Source organism: Sciurus carolinensis, chromosome 9 (assembly GCF_902686445.1).
Source record: "Sciurus carolinensis chromosome 9, mSciCar1.2, whole genome shotgun sequence".
In the NCBI taxonomy this organism is placed as follows: Eukaryota; Metazoa; Chordata; class Mammalia; order Rodentia; family Sciuridae; genus Sciurus; species Sciurus carolinensis.
The window spans coordinates 79,220,056-79,240,376 of NC_062221.1; the positions used below are offsets into that span (position 1 = coordinate 79,220,056).

General features: G+C 34.8%; 1 protein-coding gene across 7 annotated transcripts in view; it reads left to right on the forward strand.

Annotated features, from left to right (window-relative positions):
- Positions 1 to 4,239: 4,239 nt before the first annotated feature.
- The window catches only part of Spice1 (spindle and centriole associated protein 1), a 69,109-nt gene continuing 53,027 nt past the window's right edge, over positions 4,240 to 20,321 (forward strand). For 5 of the 7 annotated variants that reach the window (XR_007110258.1, XM_047564775.1, XM_047564778.1 and 2 more), the window contains exons 1-4: positions 4,240 to 4,334; positions 10,946 to 11,044; positions 13,299 to 13,346; positions 17,018 to 17,161. Coding sequence is in view for 6 of the 7 variants with exons in the window: in XM_047564775.1 (XP_047420731.1) it covers positions 10,946 to 11,044; positions 13,299 to 13,346; positions 17,018 to 17,161 (291 nt within the window). In the remaining variant the exon portion in view is untranslated. Of the gene's footprint in view, positions 4,335 to 5,319; positions 5,336 to 7,459; positions 7,478 to 10,945; positions 11,045 to 13,298; positions 13,347 to 17,017; positions 17,162 to 20,321 lie in introns of those variants that run through there. The other 2 variants (XM_047564776.1, XM_047564777.1) reach the window with 2 other exon arrangements.

Genomic DNA, 20,321 nt, shown 5'->3' on the forward strand with positions numbered 1-20,321 from the left:
TATTTTTCTTTTAGTTTTTGATGAACCTTTATTTTATTTCTTTACATGTAGTGCTGAGAATTGAATGCAATACTGCATACATGCTAGGCAAGTGCTCTACCCCTGGGCTACAACCCCAGCCCCTGCAACTTCAATTTTTAAAATAGATGTAAGGTTATTTAGATTATCTATTTTTTCTTAAGGATTTGGTAATTCATGTCTTTCAAAGAATTTGTCTACTTTATTTATGTTGCCATAAAGTCAAAATATTATATTATTCTTAAATTTTTTTATCACAAATGGGTTTATTTTATTATTCTTTTAGGATCTGTGAAGTCAGTAGTAGTATCACCTTTTTCATTACTGATATTAATACCTTATGACTAATTTCCCCCTAATCAGTTTGGATAGAGGTTTATCAGTTTGATCTCTTCCCAAAGATCTATCTGTTGATTTTGTCCACTTGTTAGAAGCCATATCTAAATTTTGGGTTTGTTTGAGTCAACATAAGGCAGGGAAGCTGCTTTTCTGGGAACTCCTGGGTGGAATTCCCTACTTGAAGAAAGCCCAGTTCATGCAGGCACCCTGCCTTAGCTCACAGATTTAGGATAAAACACCAGAACCAGAAATGGGTATAACCTGCCAAGCACAAACAACCTATTTATCTTCACTCTTTTCCTCCCCACTGAAGGAGAGCCCTATCAATCCCCTTGGTCTTTACCACTGTAACTAAAGCAAGCACCAGATTTTTCTTTGTTAGAAGTCAGACCCAACTGGTTGGTTCAATCCATCTCACCCCTATTTCTAAAATTATTCTGGCTTCTGTGTTTATTTTATAATATTACTTTCATAGCTTTTATTTTGCAGCCAGCCCACACCTCTGATGGGTACCCACTCTTGTGCCCATACAGGACATGGGTGAGATCCACTGGTTTTTGTTTTCTGTTTCATTGATTTAGCTTTGATTCTAAATATTTCTTTTATTCTGCTTTTTTTTTATTTTAACTTGTTCTTTTTCTAATTTTTAAAGTCGGATCTTTCTTATTTTCTGATATAGGTGTTTAGTTTTGATACATTGCACTTTCATTTTCATGCAGTTCAAAACGTATTTTCTGTTTTCATTTCTTGCTTCATTAGTGACTGTTTTAATCCATCAGCACTGCTAAGACCAAACAACTTAGACTGGGTAATTTACAAGTAACAGAAGTTTATTTCTTATAGTTATGGACCCTGGGAAGTCTGTGATCAAAGCACCAACAGCAGATTCAGTGTCTGGTTGCTATGTCTTCATAAGGTGGAAGGGGCAACTGTTGAATTTTTACATAGCAGAAAGGGAAATTCTAAGGGTCCAAACAAGCTCCCTCAAATTCTTTTATAAGGGCACCTCCTAAAGTTCTCTCCTCTTAGTATTATTATCGCTTGGTGAAGACATTTTGAACTTATGAATTTGGAGGGACACATTCAGACTATAACAATGGTTTGTTTAGAAGTGTTATTTTTTTTCTTCCAAATTTTGATGACTTTTCCAAGAATAATTTGGTTATTGATTTCTAATTTAATTACATTGTGATCAGAGAACACAGCTAGTATGATCTTAGTCCTTTTGAATTTAATGAAACTTGTTTTATGGTCCAGATTATTGCCTATCTCCTTAACATTCTGTTTACAATGAAGAACCTGTGTATTCTGATGATTGTTGGAGGACTGTTCTTAAATGTTAATCAGCTCAAGATGGTTGGTATTGTTCAAGTCTATTATAAACTTGTTGGTTTTCTGTTTACTTGTATTATAAATTAGTCATAGAATACTAGAATTTGACTATAATTGTGAATTTTTCAATTTCACAATGTGGTACTATCATTTATTGCTTCATGTATTTTGAAGTTCTGTTATTAGCTGCATAAATGTTTGGGATTATTATGTCCTTTTGCTTACATGGTTCCTTTGCCATTATGAAATGAGCCTTGTTATCTCTGGCAATATTCTTTGTTCTGAAATATACTTTGTCTAACAGCAATAAAACCACTCCAGCTTTTTTTTTGACATTTTTGTCTATTTTGTTCTTTATACTTACCTATGTCTTTATCTTTAATGTATTCTTTTTGTTACAGGCAAGAATTTGTGAAATTTTATTGGACAATCTCTGCCTTTGAATTAGGGTGTTTAGGTCATTTACATTTAATATGGTTATTAAATGTATCATTTTCTCATCTGTTTCATTTTTTGCTATTTTCTGCCTACTTTTAGAGTAATCAAATGTTTGTTTATTATTCATTATATATTTTATCTGTTTTATTATTTTAGTAATACATCAGTAGTATAACATCCTTAATACACTTCTATTTCCCTTCACTGACCATTATGCCATTGTTCCCTAACATTGAACTTTTACATGTATTATATACCTCACAATACATTTTTATTGTATTTTAAAGTTAACAACATTTAAAGAGATTTAAATAATAAGAAAAATATATATATATTTACCACAGTAGTGCTCTGTGTTCTTTTATAAAGTTCTAGATTTCCATCTGGTATCATTTTCCTAATGCTTGAAGTACCTCCTTTAACAATTCTCGTAATGAGGATTTACTAGTATAAATTCTATCAATTTCTGTATATGTGGAAACCATTTATTTCATTGTTATTTTTTAAATATATTTTTACCAAAGAAAGACTTCTAAGTTGAAAACTTTCTTTTTTTTTCCAGTGCATTTAAGTTATTGTTCTATTACCTTCTTGCTTGCTTTGTTCTAATAAGAAACTAATATTATCCTTATTTTTGTTCTTCTGTACATGTCTTTTTTCCTTTGGCTACTTTAAAGATTTTTTCTTATCACTTGTTCTGAGCGATTTGATAATGATGAACCATGATGTAGTTTTCATTATGTTCCCTGGGCTCAAGTTTCAGTGAACTTCCGAGGATGAAAGTGAAGATGAAGTCTGTGAATAAAGATAGGAGGACCGAAGTAGTGATGTGAGCTTATTGAAGTTCTCTTCCGATTAATTCAGTGCTATTAATGAAATAGGTCATTGGATGAGACTCCAGATAGATGTTGAATATGAGAGAAAGTATAAAATTGTTATCAAGGAGGGTAGGAGAATCAACGGAGTAGGAACCTTTAATAAGATTTTCAAACATCTTTAATGGACCACTTAAAATTAGTGATCTTGAATTTAAAAATCAGCTTTGGTGTGTGTTTTTCTTCTGTCAGGTTCAGCTGCAAGAGTGCAAACACTAAGTAGAAAGTTGGGATGGCCAGCATTGGCAATTTGCCAAGTGATTATAGTATCTCAAAGATGGGTAGGACATTGAAGATGTAAGCAAGGGTATGATTATATATTGATTGGCCATAAAATCTATCTGCATCAAACTTCCTTAATCAGAGTGGAAACTATTAGAAGGCAGTTCCTTGCATTGAATATACATTGATCGATTCAATGTTTGTTGGATATATATATATATATATATATATATCCATATATATATATGTTTCCGAACAGTAGAAAGGGGCTAAAAGAAGTTGTATCAGAGCAAATTAATATTTTTTTTGAATGAAGTGCTTTGTAAGGTCCTTAACGTGATTTACACAGTTCTGTTTGTCCTGGCTCCTGGGCAGCCTCCCCTTAATACCAACCACTCACTGTTCTCTCAACTCCAGACACACTGGACTGCTTCCTTTGCCATATGCCTTTGCATATTGGCAGTTCCCTCTGCAGAAATGCTCTTCCCTTACCTGGTAACTACTCATCTTTGCATCTAGGCTTTCTTGAGATATTAAAATATTCCTATAATAAACAGTATTTAGTTAATATGCGTCTTTCTTAGCACTTATCATCGTTTGACTCTTACATTTATAGCTTTTATACATTTATAGTCACTGTTAGCTTTCTGATACTATGCTTAAGCATCTGGAGGATAGGAGACTTGTCTATTTTTAGTTCTCACTGAACCTAGCATACTCTCTGGTATACAGACAGCTGGTAATAAACGTTTAAAAATAAATAGAGGGGAAAGCAAATAAGTGCAATATATGAAGCCTAGTGTCTTTCTTTTGGAGAATGAAGACGCTGACTAATACTCTTGCCTATCCTTCAATGCTTTGCCCTGAAGACTACAGAGAGCTCACTGGATGAAAAAAAGAGCCTCCACGAACCTTCCGGTACCAGAAGCAGAGCCAGGGTTTGGGAGGCGCCTGCGCACTGAGCTCGCCGGATATGCGCAAAGGCGTGGGGCGGAGCTCTGGTAACCTAGGCAACGGCCCGGAAGCCGCGGGCTGCATTAACCTGTGGCGCGCTCCGGGTTCGGGAGCTTGAAGTTTTAGTCGCGGTGGAGGCAGTCAGAAAACAGCAAGGCAGGTTGGGATGCGGAGCGGGGGTCTGCAATCCGCAGGCCCTTCGAGCCGTGGGGACCCGGGCTACGGACAGGGCGGGGAGTACGGCAGTGGCGCCTCTTTCAGTCCCCCCGGTATCCAGACGCCTGCTCCGGGATCCTTACTACGGAAGGCCCGACCGCAGCTCTGTGTGTTTTGAATTTGTGTGTGTGTGTGTGTGTGTGTGTGTGTGTGTGTGTGTTTGCCTTTAGCACGCCCTCCGTGTGTGTGTGTGTGTGTGTGTGTGTGTGTGTGTATGTGTGTGTGTGTGTGTGTTTGCCTTTAGCACGCCCTCCGCGCCCTAAATGTGTGCATGCACACCGCTTTCGGGCTCTTTTGCAGCGAGCTGAAAATTGAGGGTCTTCGTTTGTAGCTTTCAAAGGATTTACTGTCTAGCAGGAGAGAGACGAGCTACCCAGGATAGGCTGGGATAGGGAGGGTCGTTTCTATTGATAGGTGTCCGGAAGGAGTTTCTGAGAAGGGCCCTCGAATGAGTTTTGAGGAGGCGTTGGGGAGTAAACCCGGTAGGGAATGGAGTGAGCGTCTCGGGGTGTTTCAGGCAGAGGGAAAAGAATGGAACCAAGTGTGAAGGCGAGAGCTTGGCCCTGGGACGTGTGGGAGATGTGAGGAAAAAACTGGAGGAAATGTCAGTCGAGTCACTTGGGCGAGGGGTTCGAAGCTGAATTCTCAGTGAGGCACTATTAAAAATCTTTTAAGGAAGGAAGTAAAGGGCCGAGATCTATACTCTATTCATGTATCTGAGTAGGGTTGATGAAAGGGTTTGTTTCCCACACTAGTCGAAGGGGAATTGCTAAAATACCCTTCTAACTCTGCTTGAAGTTCTTCAGTGGCTTTCTATGTCTTTAGGATAGTGTTCAAGTTCCCTCGATCCCAAGGCCATGAACTGCCCCTTTGCCTTTCTTTCTAGGCTCTTTGGCCCATCACCCTCTCAAATCTTTGTTAAACTGAACTCATCAAACTTTGTAAGTACTTTCTCCCCTGCCTGGAACATACCCCCCCCCCCCAACTTCTATTCATACTTTAGCTCTCAGCTTACACATTCTGGGGAAATTAGGGAGAGGAAGAAACCTTTCCTCATTGAGTAAAGGAAGTTAGGTATTTCCATGGCATACGGAATGTACTTCCCACATTGCCTTTTTATTGTAATAAATAGATTAATTGTGATCCTCTGAAAAAAATCTCGTGAGGGCACAGATGATTGTACTTTCTTGCTATATTAGGTGCCTGACTCTTAGCAAGCATTTTCAAAATATTTTTTGAATTAATAGGTGGATAATGAAGTGAATGAATGAATGAGAGGAAAACAAAAGATGAGAACCTGGAAAAATATTCCTAAGAAATGGAAAAGAATGGATAGATGGGAGAGATATTTTAGGTAAAGAAGTAATAGGTTCTGTCGTCTGAGTGACTTAAAAGACAAGAAGGAATAGGAGGTGATGCTAACTAAGGTTTTAAACTGGAACAACTAGAAGGATCGCCATTCTGTAAGTTCAGCTTAATTCAGCAGACATTTACTGAATACCCAGTTCTATATCAAGAACTACAGGTTGAAGGGAATATGGATGATGAGCTGCATTTTGTATACTGTCTTTGAGATATTTGGGAGATATTGTACAATGGCAGAAATGAACATTTAGTATTTTTAGGAGAGGTATGATTTTTTGATTTGGTACTCAGTTTAGCAGTATATTTGTGTGCCCAAGGTATTCATAACTTTGTGCAAGGGATTTGGTGAGATCACCGATGGAAGATGTGAATATCCCTTGGTGATCTAGAATGTAAGCTCCATAAGAACTAACACCCTATTAGACACATTGTATTTTATCTCTAATGCCCAGCCAGTATGTGGTATATAGTGGACTTCCCCAAACAAGTATTGGATCTAATGGAAAGATAATAGGCCTGGGGAAGAACTGGGTAGAGTCTTTGCTTAAGATGTGTGTGAGGAGGGGCAGGGATATTCTCTGGGGGGAAAAATAGGAGAAAAATCAGGAGAAAGAATGTCATGTAACCCAAGGGAGGAGAGAACTTCTAAGAGTTGAGAATCTGTACTGCAAAAAGCACCTGAGAAATAAGGAGCGACCATTAATTTTAACAATTGGAAAGCTGACAGTATTAACAGATTTTCTTCAGATAGACCTTGGTTTTCTAGGCTGTGCTAATTTTATTTGATTTCTTAGCATAGTAAACCATCAGAATACCTCTGTGCTCATGTATTAGCAGTAAACTATTGCTATGATCTCTGGTTTCTATGAGTGGCACAAAATTTCTTTTTTAAAACACAAAATATGATCCTTTCTTGAGAAAAATACTATCACCACTATTGCTGATGTTCAAGAGAACATTTTTCAGTGCAAAGATGGGATCAGAGTTCTCATGTTAGCAGAAACTTGAGGTATAATTATGGGTTAGTAAACAGAGGCACTAAAATTTACCTCTTCATGAAGTGTGGTGGCAAAGGGAAGGTCAGAGATAGGTTAGCTGCATGGTTACAACTTAGTGATCTTATACAGCTGTAGAGTTGGTCAGTTGCTAGTTTCCTATGTAACAAATTACCACAATTTAGAGATTTAAAACAATTACATATTTTTGCCTGTATCTCTTTTCTGATACATTGAACCTGAGACTAGGTAATTTATAAAGAAAATAAGTTTTGTTCAACTTACAGTTCTGGAGTCTGACAGATCTAAGATGAGGCAGCTACATCTGGTGTAGGTCTCATGCTGCATCATAACATGGTGAAAGTTGGAAGCAGCCTTGTTCAGAAGAGGCAAAACAGGAGGAGCAGCCTCTTTTTATAAACAACCCACTCTCTGGATAACTAATCCAGTTCCAAGAGAATTAAGCCAGTCCTCAGAAAGGCATCAATCTATCTTAATAACCTAATCATCTTTTAAAGGCCCAACTTCCCAACACTGCCACAAAGGAAATTAAATTTTAACATGAGTTTCAGAAAGGACGAACCATATTCAAACTTTGGTATTGTCTCAGTTTCCATAGGTTATGACTTTAGATATGGCTTAGCTGAATCCTGTGCTTAGGGTCTCACAAAGCTGTAAGCAAGATGTTGGCCAGTCTGCATTGTCATCTGGAGGTTCAACTTGGTAAGCTCCACTTCCAGGCTCTCTCAGGTTGTTGGAGAATTAATTTGTTTTAGATGACTGTATCACTGAGCCTCCCCCTTTGCTGCCCCCAGCTTCTTACTGAATACTGCCTTCAGGTCCTGGAAGCTGCTTGAGTTCTATGCCACTGGCCTTTTCCACAATTTGTCGCAATGTGGCATTTTACTTCCTCAAGGCCAGTAGGAGAGCAGCTTTTTCTGTAGTCATATCTAAGACAAAATGTATAACATAATGTAATCACAAGTCAATAGTTCCTGCCCAAATATATGGGGGGAGTTATTCAAGGGCTGGACTCATTGGGGGTCATGCACAACTAGCTTTACTAGGCTAAATTCATAAGCGAAAATATGAGAACAGATGCACACCTATGCCTCACCAGTGTATCACAGGGATATGGTTTCATTGAATAACATTTTCTTGTGTTAAAATTGGCTAACTTTCACATTCATGCTAATAGGCATTTGATAATGTCCTTATATTAATTTTCATATCTTTTCTTAAAACTTTTTTGTTTGAATACATTGTATTTTCTATCAGAAGTCATTATTAATGAACAAATAGCTATGATAAAAAGATTTCTTAAATTTTTGATATGTCAAGGGCTTCACACATGGCCTTTTGACAACTGGTTTCGACTACTCATAAGCCTTTGCATCCTTCAGATTCATGACTGTTTTTCCAGAATTGAGACTGGTGAAATTTTACCTTCTAAATAAGTGTAATGTTTTAAATATTAAAACTTCAAATAAAAATTTCCCCTATTTTAAAGAGTAACGTAGGTTCATTGTAGAAAATTTAGAAAACATGGACTCAAGCATAGTTAACCCATTTTTATCAGTTTTCTAGCTTATACTTTACAGTCAGTAAGACCTGATTTTGATTGTCAGTTCCCTGCTCTCTTCTTTATTATTTTTGTGACTTTGCACAATTAACTTTTACTCTTTAAGCCTTATTTTTCTCATTTGGGAAAAGAATTAATGATTGTTGTTACCAACATCATTATTGACAGCTAAATAGGATTTAATATCTGCCAGGCAGGGATTCTCAACACCTTGCATATTGAGTTAGTTCATTTTAGAGTTAGTGGCAAAACCAAGGTGTGTACCCAGTCTGTTTCCAAATTGTATTCTTTCATATTTTTTCTCAAGACAGTACATGGCTCATAGAGTTGTGGGATTAAATGTGAAGTTCTTAGCACACCGAATTGCTTTATTAATGATGGATATAAGCATCATTGTGGATATACTATACACATACTTCTGTATTCTAATCATATAAGATTTACTAACACTATGATTCCCCTTTCTTCTACAGACTAAATTGGAGATCTGAGTGGTTAAAGATCTAGGTAGTTAAATACACTAGGTTCCTTTCATTGAACAACTATTTTCCCATATATTTTTAAATAACATCTTTATTGAGAGATAATTAGCATACCACGGAATTTGTCCTTTTAAAGAATACAATTCAGAAAATTTTAATATATTCACAGAGTTGTACAACCATCATCACTAATGCCAGAATGTTTTAGTCACCACACAAAGAAACCCTTTGCTCATTAGCAGTTGCCTTCTGTTCTCTTCTCCCTCCAGACCCACACAACTACTTATCTACTTTATATGTCAGTGGATTTGCCCATTCTGGACATAGATAAATGGTCTTATACAATATGTGGTCTTTTGTGTTTAACTCTTCTCATAGTGTATTATTTTCAAGGTGTATCCATATTGTAGGGTATATCAGTACTTATTCCTTATTATTGCCAAATAATATTCCATTGTATGGATCTATCGCATTTATTTATACATTTATCAGTTGGTGAATATTTGGGATATTTCCACTATTTGTCTATTAAAAATAATACAGCTATGAACATGTGTAAGTTTTTGTGTGACCATATGCTTTTAGTTCTCTTGGGTATATACCTAGGAGTAGAATTGCTGGGTCATGTGGTAGCTGTATGTTTAATTGAGGCATTGCCAAACTGTTTTCCTAAGTGCCTGTGTAATTTTACATTCCCATCAGGGAACATATGAGGATTCCAATTTCACCATGTCTGTCACTACTTTTTGGTTTTTTTTTTTTTTAGTCATCCTAATGGGTATGAGGTGATAATCTCATTGTGATTTTAACTGGCATTTCCCTAGGGATTGCTTAAGTTGAACCTTTTATTAAGTTGAACCTGCTTCTTGGCCTCCTGTAGTATCTTTATTGAGGAAAAGGTCTGTTCAAGTTCTATGTTCATTTTAAATTGTTTTTTTTAATGTTTTTTGTAGTGAAGTGATAAGAATTCTTGATATACTTTGAATATAAGTCCTTTATCAGTGTTATAATTTGGATCTTAAATGTCCTCCAAAGACCCATTTGCTAAAAGCTTTGTTACCAGCCAGTGGTGCTATTGGGAGGTGGTGGGTGTAGCCTAGCAGAAGGAAGTTAGGAGGTTATTGTTTGGGGAAAGGGTATGTTCATTTGAAGGTGATGTTGGGACCCCGTCACTTCCTGTCTCTCTTTCTGTTTTCTTGCTGCTGTGTGGTGAGCAGCTTCTCTACTATTGTTCCTGCCATGGTATTCTCCCTCACAGATCCAAAGCAACAGGGCCAAGTGACCATGGACTGAAATCTCTGAAACCATGAGCCAAAGTAAACCTTTTCCTTTATTAAGTTGATTATTCCAAGTATTTTTGCACAGCAGCAGAAAGCTAACACAATCAGATATAATGATTTACAAATATTTTCTCCATTCTGTCATTCGTCTTTTTACTTTGATTATGGCTTTGTGTGTAAAAATTTTTAAAATTTTGATGCAGTCCAATTTATTTTTTTCTTTAGTTGCTTGTACTTTTGGTGCCATAGCTAAGATACCACTGCTTAACTGAAGTCCACAAATATTTATGCCTGTTATTTCTTCTAAGAGTTTTATAGTTTTAGCTCTTACATTTAAATGTGATTCATTTTAAAGTAAATTTTTATATGTTGTGAAGTAGGGGTACGGCTTTTTCTTTTTTTATATGACTATCCAGTTGTCCCAATACCATTTATTGAAAAGACTATTTATTTCCCATTGAATTGTCTTGGTACCCTTATTGGAAAATAAACTGACAATAAATACAAGTTTAGTTTGGACTTTTAGTTCTATTGCATAACTTTTAAAATGATATTTATGTCTTTGCTACTTACTGTGAACTTTACAGTTGGATAACTGTCCCTTAGTTTTCTCCCTAAGGGAGAGAAATAAAATCAGTAATAAACAGTTAAGTACTTCATGAAGTTACTGTGAGGATTAAAGAAGATATTATGTGTAAAGAGCTTAGCATAGTATCTGGCTTATAGGAAACAATATGTGATAGCTGATACCATTATTACCACTGTTAAAACTATCATCATCATCACCATCATAAAAATACGTAATTATTACTTTTTCTTGCATTTAAAAATTTGATATTATTCCTAGATGTCATTGGTCAGAGTGAACCGTTACTGTCCACGGGGAAGTGGAAGAAAAACATTGAAAGTAAAGAAGAAGAAAACTTCAGTGAAGCAAGAGTGGGATGTAAGTCTGGGTGGGATAATAGACAATATAATGTTACTCTGGAGAAATAGACCTGACAAGGATCTGGCCTCTCAGAACCATGTTTGGAATTGGGCCCTGTATGTAATATGGTAGAATAGGGTTTCTAGGCATGTTATATTCTTGGTTTTAGAGGAAAGAGCAGAATTATTTGGGAGTGTTTTTTAGAATACTCATGTCCAGGCTCTAACTTCTAGTTCCTTTAAAGAATTGTAATTTTCATGAGGCATAGAGTGTGTCTTTTAAAAAGGTCCCCTCCCCTCCACTTTGAGAATTCATAGCTGAGGGAACTCTAATTAACCTGTGTCACTGAAGTCTATGAATTGTTTAATTTTGGTACCTTTTTTAGATTGTTCTTTAATAACCAGTGACTGCATAATTATATGGTTGGCATTTTGGACTGAAAAAGTGGGTAAACCTGGTGCTCTTACTCCTTGATCTATTTGTTGCATACCCCAGCGGTTAGTCAGATTCGGTACAAGATTCTCTTAAGTATCTGGAACATGTGAACCCTGACTTCTAACCTGAGTATTACCTGATATTACCAAGGGGATTTATCTTGTGATCCATGGCTTCTAACCTGTATTACCTGTTATATCTTTTGCAGCCTGATACTTAGGTTTGTACATGAGACTTTAGGTGCCTTTACTTTCCATTGTCGAGAGTGACTAGTCAGGGATTAGTTTGAACCTCAGGGTTTTTTTTGGGCATGTAATGTTCTGGTAACACTGCCTTAGTCAGATATTTTGGGCAGATATGATAGGCTAAATACTTAAAGGTGTTGTCTCCTTCAGACAACTTACTTGGGAAGTTTAGTATTTATTCATTTATGTAGCTATTGCTCAAAATTGAATCAAAACCTACTATTTGAAATTGCATCAAGAAACTTCCTCGTTTTTTTTGTTATCTCTGGTGCTGGAAAAATTTTATTTTTTGGAGGTAGACTGCACTTGAAAGATAGTCATAGATCATTTGGAGTGAATGGTAAATGACTGGGGAGAGATCATCCCACTAATTAATAGAATTTTGATAAGAATAACAAAACATTTTCTCAAATGACTTATCATTAGATTTAAAAACAACTTCAAAAGAGAATAGTTCTAAGCAATAGTAGTATTGGTGAAATTATATTTTCTCCCATGAAGCTAATTCCAAGCATGCCACTTTTTTGTATGCCTGAATTTTACTAGGATCATTAAAAATAATTCTCATAATCTTGTAGTCGTATTTCTCTAAATCAATGTGTAAGGAATAACAGTTTTTGTCTTGAAAAATCCTTCATCTAAATACAAATCATGGCCAAAAAGTTTAGTTTTAAATATATGGGAGACTCTTTTGGTTCAGTTTTCTTAATATATCCCATTATTTAGAAGTGAAACTCAGCCAGTCATGGTGGTACACTTCCATAATCCCAGGAACCTGGGAGCCTGAGGCAGGATGATTGCGGGTTCAAGGCCAATCTGGGCAGTTTAGCAAGATCCCATCTCCAAATAAAAGATAAGAAGGGCTAGGGATGGAGCCCAGTGGTGGAGTGTCCTTGAATTGAATCCCCAATACTGGGGGCGGGGAGGGAGTAAAATTTTAAATTGTTTATTTTTTGCCTTTCTAAGTCTGTGGCAAAATGACTGAAGTTATTTTGGAAAGTGCCAAGTTGCAGGGCTGCTATTCAGAGCTGTGCATCACATAATTCAAAGGGATATTATTAACATGGATTAGGATATTCATCATACTTCCTGGAGTTGTGCAGTGTGGTAACCCTACTATGTTGGTTTAGTGCCTTTTTTAGGTAACTCTTTTCAAATTTTATGAGATTATGCAATGTCTATACATTTCTTCTCTTATTGTGATAGTTTCTATGCTTAAGGTACACTAATTGGACCTTTCTGTAGTGGTTATACTTTCTATTAGAAACCTTACCAATTGGAATTCTATGAAATACAGTTTGAAAATTACAATTTTAGTTAAACTTACTCATTTTGAATATATATTACCCTTGTTTATTCCTTGTTTTAATGTAACTGAGTACTTATTTTCTGTAAGACATCTAAATTTGGCCTTTTACTTTCTACAACACACTGAAAATAATGTGTTAATTTTATACTGAGAATACTGGTTCCTAGAAAGAATTTTTGGTCTCAGGATTTTGAATCAATTTTCAGCCATCAGAACCCAGTAAAGTTAATGTTTTAAGAGAAAACTTTTTTTAAAAAAAAGTCTTTTTTTTTTTTTTGGGCAGAATACTGTGAATGATCTAACAGTTCATCGGGCAACTCCTGAAGATCTGGTAAGTTTAATATTAAATGCAAAGTCAGTTATTATTGTTCAATTTGCTATTTGATTTCTGACCTTTCTTCTTGGGTGTTGTTCAGTCATAATTTAATTTTTCTTATGTCTATATAAAATAAAAAAAACATATCTTCTGGACATTTTTTGGGGGGCAGGTATCAGGAATTGAACTGAGGGTGCTTGACCACTGAGCCACATCTCCAGCCCTATTTTTAATTTTTAATTTAGAGACAGGGTCTCACTGAGTTGCCTAGAGCCTTGCTTTTGCTGAGGCTGGCTTTGAACTTACAATCCTTCTGCCTCAGCCTCCCAAGCTTCTGGGATTACAGGCATGCACCTGGACTGTCTAGACTTCTTGATTTTACCTCCTTACATCAATTAATCTTAGTTTCATTAGATAGGTTTATTTTTTACACTTAAAATCTCTCTATTCTAAAATTGCCCTGTACACCTCTTTTCCTATATGTAGATATCTTCAGCATTCTTTGTTACTATTTCCTTATACAAAAATATTGGTCTATCAGTGTAGTAATTTCTCCCTTGAATATGCCATGCATATTTCTACATTTGAGCTACAATTCATGCTATCTTCTTTAAACAGTTTTGCCATTTTTTTCTCCACCTATCCAAATCTTGGTTTGCTTCTTTAACCTAGTTCAAGCCCTACCTTTTTCTTTTTTGTGAAATTTCTACTATAAGTGTTTTTTATAATTTAAAAATTAATTATTTTTAATTGACATAACAATTATACATATTTGTAGGATACTGTGTAATTTGATATACATATAAATTAGGGTTAACATCTATCTCTTTAAGCATTTATCATTACTTTGTGGTGAATATATTCAAATTCTTTCTTTTAGATTTTTTGAAATATGTAGTCTTTATCTGTAGTCCCTTTAATGTACAATATACTGTAGTTTTTAAAAAAATTTATTGAGATAAAATTCACATAGCATAAAATTTACTCTTTTTAAGTGTGAAATTCAATGATTTTCAGTATATTCACAGAATTGTGCATCCATCACTATCTAATTTTAGAATTTATCATCTTCCTCAAAAGAAACCATTTGTCCATTAAGTCATTCCCTATGCCCACCTCCTTCCATTCTGTGTCAGACTCATCTGCTCTCTATGAATTTGCTTATTGCGGACTTTTCTTATAAATAGAATACCATATGTAACTTTTTGTATTTAACAAAATACATACTTTTTGTATTTTTCTCAGCATAATGTTTTCAAGATTCATACATGTTGTAACATGTATCTGTATTTCATTCCATATAATTACTGAATAATATTTCATGGTATGAGTATGCCATATTTTATTTATCCATTCATCAGTTGGTAGACATGTGCATTGTTTTCACCTTTTGGCTGTTATGAATGTTGCTGCTGTTAACATTTGTGTACAAATTTTTGCGTGAACTAGGTTGTCAGTTCTTTTGTATACATACCTAGTAATAAAATTTCTGGGACAGATACTATCTTCATATTTAACTTTCTAAATAACAACTAAACTCTTTTCCAGAGAGACTATATTATTTATATTCCACCAGTATGTATAGGGCTTTCAATTTTTCCACATCATTGTTATTGTCACCTTTTTAATTCTAGTTCTCCTTGTGGATATAAAATGCTAGCTCATTTTGATTTGCATTTTCCTAGTGAGAAATGTTGAAAAGATGATGAATATCCTTTTAAGTGCATATTGGCCATTTTTAGTTTATTCTCTGAAGAAATATCTATTCATATCTTTTAGTCAATTTTAAATGAATTATTTGTCTTTTTATTGTTGAATCATAAAAGTTCTTTACATTTTCTGGATACAAACTCCTTATCCAGATATATGATTTACAGATATTTTCTTCCATGTCTTTTCATTTTCTTGATGGTATCCTTCAAGTATGAAAATTTTTAATTTTTATGAAGTCAGGTTTATTTGTTTTTCCTTTTGTCACTTGTGTTTTTAGTGTTATATCTAAGAAACCTAACCTGTGGTTCATAAAAATTTACTCTTTTATTCCAAGAATTTTATATTTTTAGCTTTTATATTTAGGTTTATGATTCATTTTAAGTTTAATTTTTATATGTGGTGTGAAGCAGGGGTTCAACTTCTTCTTCTTTTTTTTTCTTTTGCACATGATATCCAGTTGTCCAGGCACCATTTGTTGAAAAGACTCTTCTTTCCCCCATTGACTTACCTTAGCAGTCCTGTTGCAAAACCAGTTGTCCATTTGTGGGACGGTTTATTCTATACTTTCAATAATATTCCATTGATCTATGTACGTCTATCCTTAATCAGTTCACACAGTTTTGATTACTGTAGCTTTGTAGTGAATTTGAAGTTCTCATGTTTGAAACAGTTCAATTTTCTCCTCTGAACTGTGTGTGGCTGCACTTGCTATTTAAGTAAGGCATCTGGTATATGACATCTATTGCATATTATTTTTCCTTATATGAATATGCCTAATCTCCTTGGGCAGATTATTAATGCTTTTGGAGATGGGGACCATATTTTACTTATCTTTGTGGACCTTGGAGTCTTAATCCTATTAGGTACTCCCTAAGTATTTATTGAGAATAATAATGTTACCCAATTGACTTAATATTTTTTAATGAAAAATTGCAAACTCAAGTGAAAGTGGAAACAAAAATATAAAGAACTCCCTTGAAATAGCAGTTATTAAATTTTTGCTATAGTTTCTTCATTTATTACATTTTCTTTCTTCACTGAAACATTTTAAAGCAAATTCCAGAGAAAATGTAATTTTATATCTACATATTCAGCCTGCATTTTTAAAAATACAGACTTAAAACATACCAACAGTGCCATTATCATACACAACAAAAGTAAAAACAATTTTGGGAGAATATTCAATACATATTCAAATTTCTCTAATTGTCTGAAAAAATATCATCTTTGTGTGTGTGTGTGTGTGTGTGTGCGTGTGTATCAGAATCCTTATACATATTTCGTTGTTAATCCTTCAGTGGACTGATTTCTTATTTGCATGGTGAAAACTCAACAATACATTTTGTTAGATGACATGAATTTTGTTTATATTCATAGTCTGAATGCTAGAGTATTTGTAAAGCCAGTTATCTGCTTTTATTCTTTAGCCACATCAGTTAATTCCTCCCTTTTAACTCTTAAGATCTGTGGCTCCATGTCTCTTCTTCTGCCTGAGGAACTCCAGTTCCCTGGATTTCTTCATTTTCTATTACCCACTTACACATGAAATCTTTAGGGCTATAAAACCAATCTTTTACATTGTGCTCAGTCTGTGTGTGTGTGTGTGTGTGTGTGTGTATAAAATGTCAGTTTTGACACACTAATTGATTTTACCACCCATTAAATGAGTTTTAACCTATCATTTGAAAGACACTAGTTTAAAGGATAGTCTTATACAAAGGAAGTAGAAATTATTATTATTTTCACTGTCTTTTAACTATATCTACTAGTTCTAGTGAAATCTTTTTTTTTAGATCAATTTTGAAAATTTAAAGGCCTATGAAAATTTGCTGTAAAATATATATAAATATGCGTATATTGAACCAAAAAGGATTTAAAAGTGATTGGACCAAGACTACATGTTCCTACAATCTTCATAGGCAAACTCTTTGTAACTGAAAACATTCCTTTATAAATTTTTTCCTTCTCTATAGGTACGTCGTCATGAAATACACAAATCAAAGAATAGAGCATTAGTGCATTGGGAACTCCAAGAAAAAGCTTTGAAGAGAAAGTGGAGGAAGCAGAAACTAGAAACTTCAAATCTTGAGAAAAGAAGATTGTCTATCATGAAAGAGGTAATGCTAAAATGTATTATCTTTAGAATTAGAGGAAAGAGATAAATAGGTTTCTCTCTTTTTCCCTCAAATTGATTCCCTTTAGAGAGACTAGTTATTAATGTATCTATGTGATCTACATGTAGACTTTTTAAATAGCAGCAGAATGATTTGGCAGTTTGAATTCTTGCTCTGCAACTTACTAGCTATGTAACCTTAAGCAACTTATTTACTTTCTTAGCCTGAATTTTCTTATCTATAAAATGCCTTGTTTTGAGATTTTAATAATATAATATATATATATGATCAGCATAGTCCTTGGTACATAATTAGTTCCTTATATACATAAATTGCTATAGTTATTTTTCTCAGTTCAACAGCAATGCTGTTAAGTTACTTAGCAAAACAAAAACAACAAAATGCCATGTGCTTTCTAGTTAGTAAACCATTTTTCTTTGGCTTAACTTTTTGCCAGATATAGGGTGTTTGGACAAGTAATCAGATAATGTAGGGATAAACAGTGTGGGAAATAAGAGAAACTACAACCAGAATTTTTATTTATTTATTTATTTTTAATTTGAGGTGAAATCATTGTAAAGGAATGTATTATGTGCTCCTTGTTCAGGTTATAGCCTCTGGCAGTTAGCTGTCTGGGTGACATTTCATGGCAGGTATAAATCACACTGGTTTTTGACAAATTCATTGGATTTTTAATGAAAAAAGAAAGTGTCCATTTTATGCATCATCAGGAAGTATTTTATCTACCAAATATATGCTTTCATGACCTTGAGAAAAGAGCAGTGAATTGAAAGAGAATACTCCTTTCCAGATAAGTATGTTTTGGTGATCTTGGACAAGCCACACACAATTAAATGTTATGTGCTAATTCTCTTTAAAGTCCTAAAAATATAGCTTTGACCAGGAAAGAAACCCAGCCACCTTGAAGTGTATCAGACTCTGAGCTTTTGTTTTCCTTCTTTAGTTGCTCTTGCTCATGTCCTGCATTTCTCATACAATAGATGTGGTAGGAGTAGGGATTGCAAGTAGAGTGGTGAGAGGATGAGTGAGGTTGCTCTGCCTTCTTTTGTTAGTGCAGCTTCCTCCAGCTCTAGTGTAGTGGTTCTTTCTGCCCATTAGAATTAACCATTGTTGAGAAGCTCCATTAAAAAATTATTACTGTATCTGGACCCTTTACCCAGAGAGTCTGATGTAGCTGGCATCAGGTGTGATTCCACATAAGTATTTTCTAGACAGTTTCATGTGTGAGTTTAATGTGCTAGTGGGGTTGAAAAACCTCTGCTCTTAATGGGATTCACTTGTTTCTCTTTAACCATGTATTTTGGAATTTATTCCAGTTTAGTACTTAGAAATCAACCTTTTTCTTTCTTTTTCTTTCTTTCTTTCCCTTTCTTTCTTTCTTTCTTTCTCTTTCTTTCTTTCTTTCTTTCTTTCTTTCTTTCTTTCTGTCTCTTTTCTTTCTTTTCTTTCTTTCTTGTGCTGAGGATTAAACCTAGGGCCTTGTGCATATTAGTAAGCACTCTGCCACTGAGCTACATAGAGAGCCCTCTAATGTTTCTTTTTAATGGTCAGGTAGTGTAGAGATTTATTGGTGGACACTTAGGTTTTGTATTGTAGTGCAGTGTAAGTGTCTGGAAATAAATCCTCAAAACATAGTCATTTAAACCAAAAGAAGATTTATTTCTCTTTTATAAAATAGTTCATTGGTAAGTGATATCTGGTGGGGGACCTATAGTCCTTCATTACATGGCTTCTGTCTTGAGTATAGAATGACTGTTGCAGCTTTCTTCAGTTGTGTGCAAGCCAGCAAAGAGAGGAAAAGACAGTGTATCTACTCCTTTTACATATCATCCAGAAATGTTGGTATCTATCCTGTTGGCCAAAAAGTCATTGTATGATCATTCTCATTTGCAAAGATGGTTAGAAATCTACATATATACTTGCTGAAACTTTGGAGTCCTGCTGTTAAAGGACAAAGAAGAAGAGAGGGTGTTGGTGAAAAAGTAGCAATGTATGCCACCCACAGATCGCTTCCTACCTTGCTACTATAAATAATGTAATGAATATTCTTGAGTATGTTTTTGGGTAAATGTGTATTTGTAAGATAAATTATTAAAAGAATTGCTGAGTCAAAGGATAAGTGTATCTTTTAATGTTACTAAATTTGCAATGTTTATGTTTAAAGGATGTGATATTATAAAAAAAGAAGCATCTATAAGCATATTTATGTAGGCTTAATCATTATACATTGAAACTCTCAGGACCCATCTCCCTGAAGCTGGGCTCCTAGATTAACATAAATTAAGAAGAAAGCTCTTTGGCCAGCATAATCTTAGATTCCATTTGCTGTGTGATATACTCAGGCCATAGGAATCAAGCACAAATTAGGGTTTAAATTTAAGAGGGAGGGAAGCATTCATAAAGGTTTTAAATCCCCAAAGTGTAATACATTCCTAAGTCTTCTGTAATTTCTCAATTCTATCTGGTTTCTGTTACCATGCAATAAAGAGCTAGGATGGTGAGTTTCTGATAAAGTTTTTTCAGGGCTCCTGACTGATCCTTTGAAAATCTAAGATGTACACCACCACTTGTAAGTTTAATTGTTTGCTCTGCAAATCCATCTGGGGTAGTAATATATACAGATGGGCTTGCAGAGATCAGTTTGCCTATCAAGAGAATGGTTTTGTGAGAGGACTGATAAATCTACAAAGAGCAAAGAAAATTCAGTAACCTGATCTTTGGTCACTCAAACCATGTACCCTAAGGACTAGAAGACTGGTTAGAGACTAGAAGAAATGGGCAGGGCAGTGGCTCTATTTGAGACCCCAATTATAATTAATATCAGATCTCAATATGATTAGTAAGATTATACCTCCATAATCTGCTTCTGTTTCTTTGTTAGATCAGTACCCTTTTTTAAAAAAATATAGTGAATTCTTAAAAACCATTGGGGTTTGATCCCCAACACCACAAAAACAAATCAACAACAAAATCTCTGCCATTAGGAGATAAACTTTTTATAATTTTTCTAGTATAGTGATAGAATATATAGATCCATTCACATTCTTTCCTAACTTTTAATTTCATGTACTTGTAAGAGGACTCATCAGTGATAGAAATTTGGCTCATAGGATAATATAATCTTACATTGTAACTGTATTCT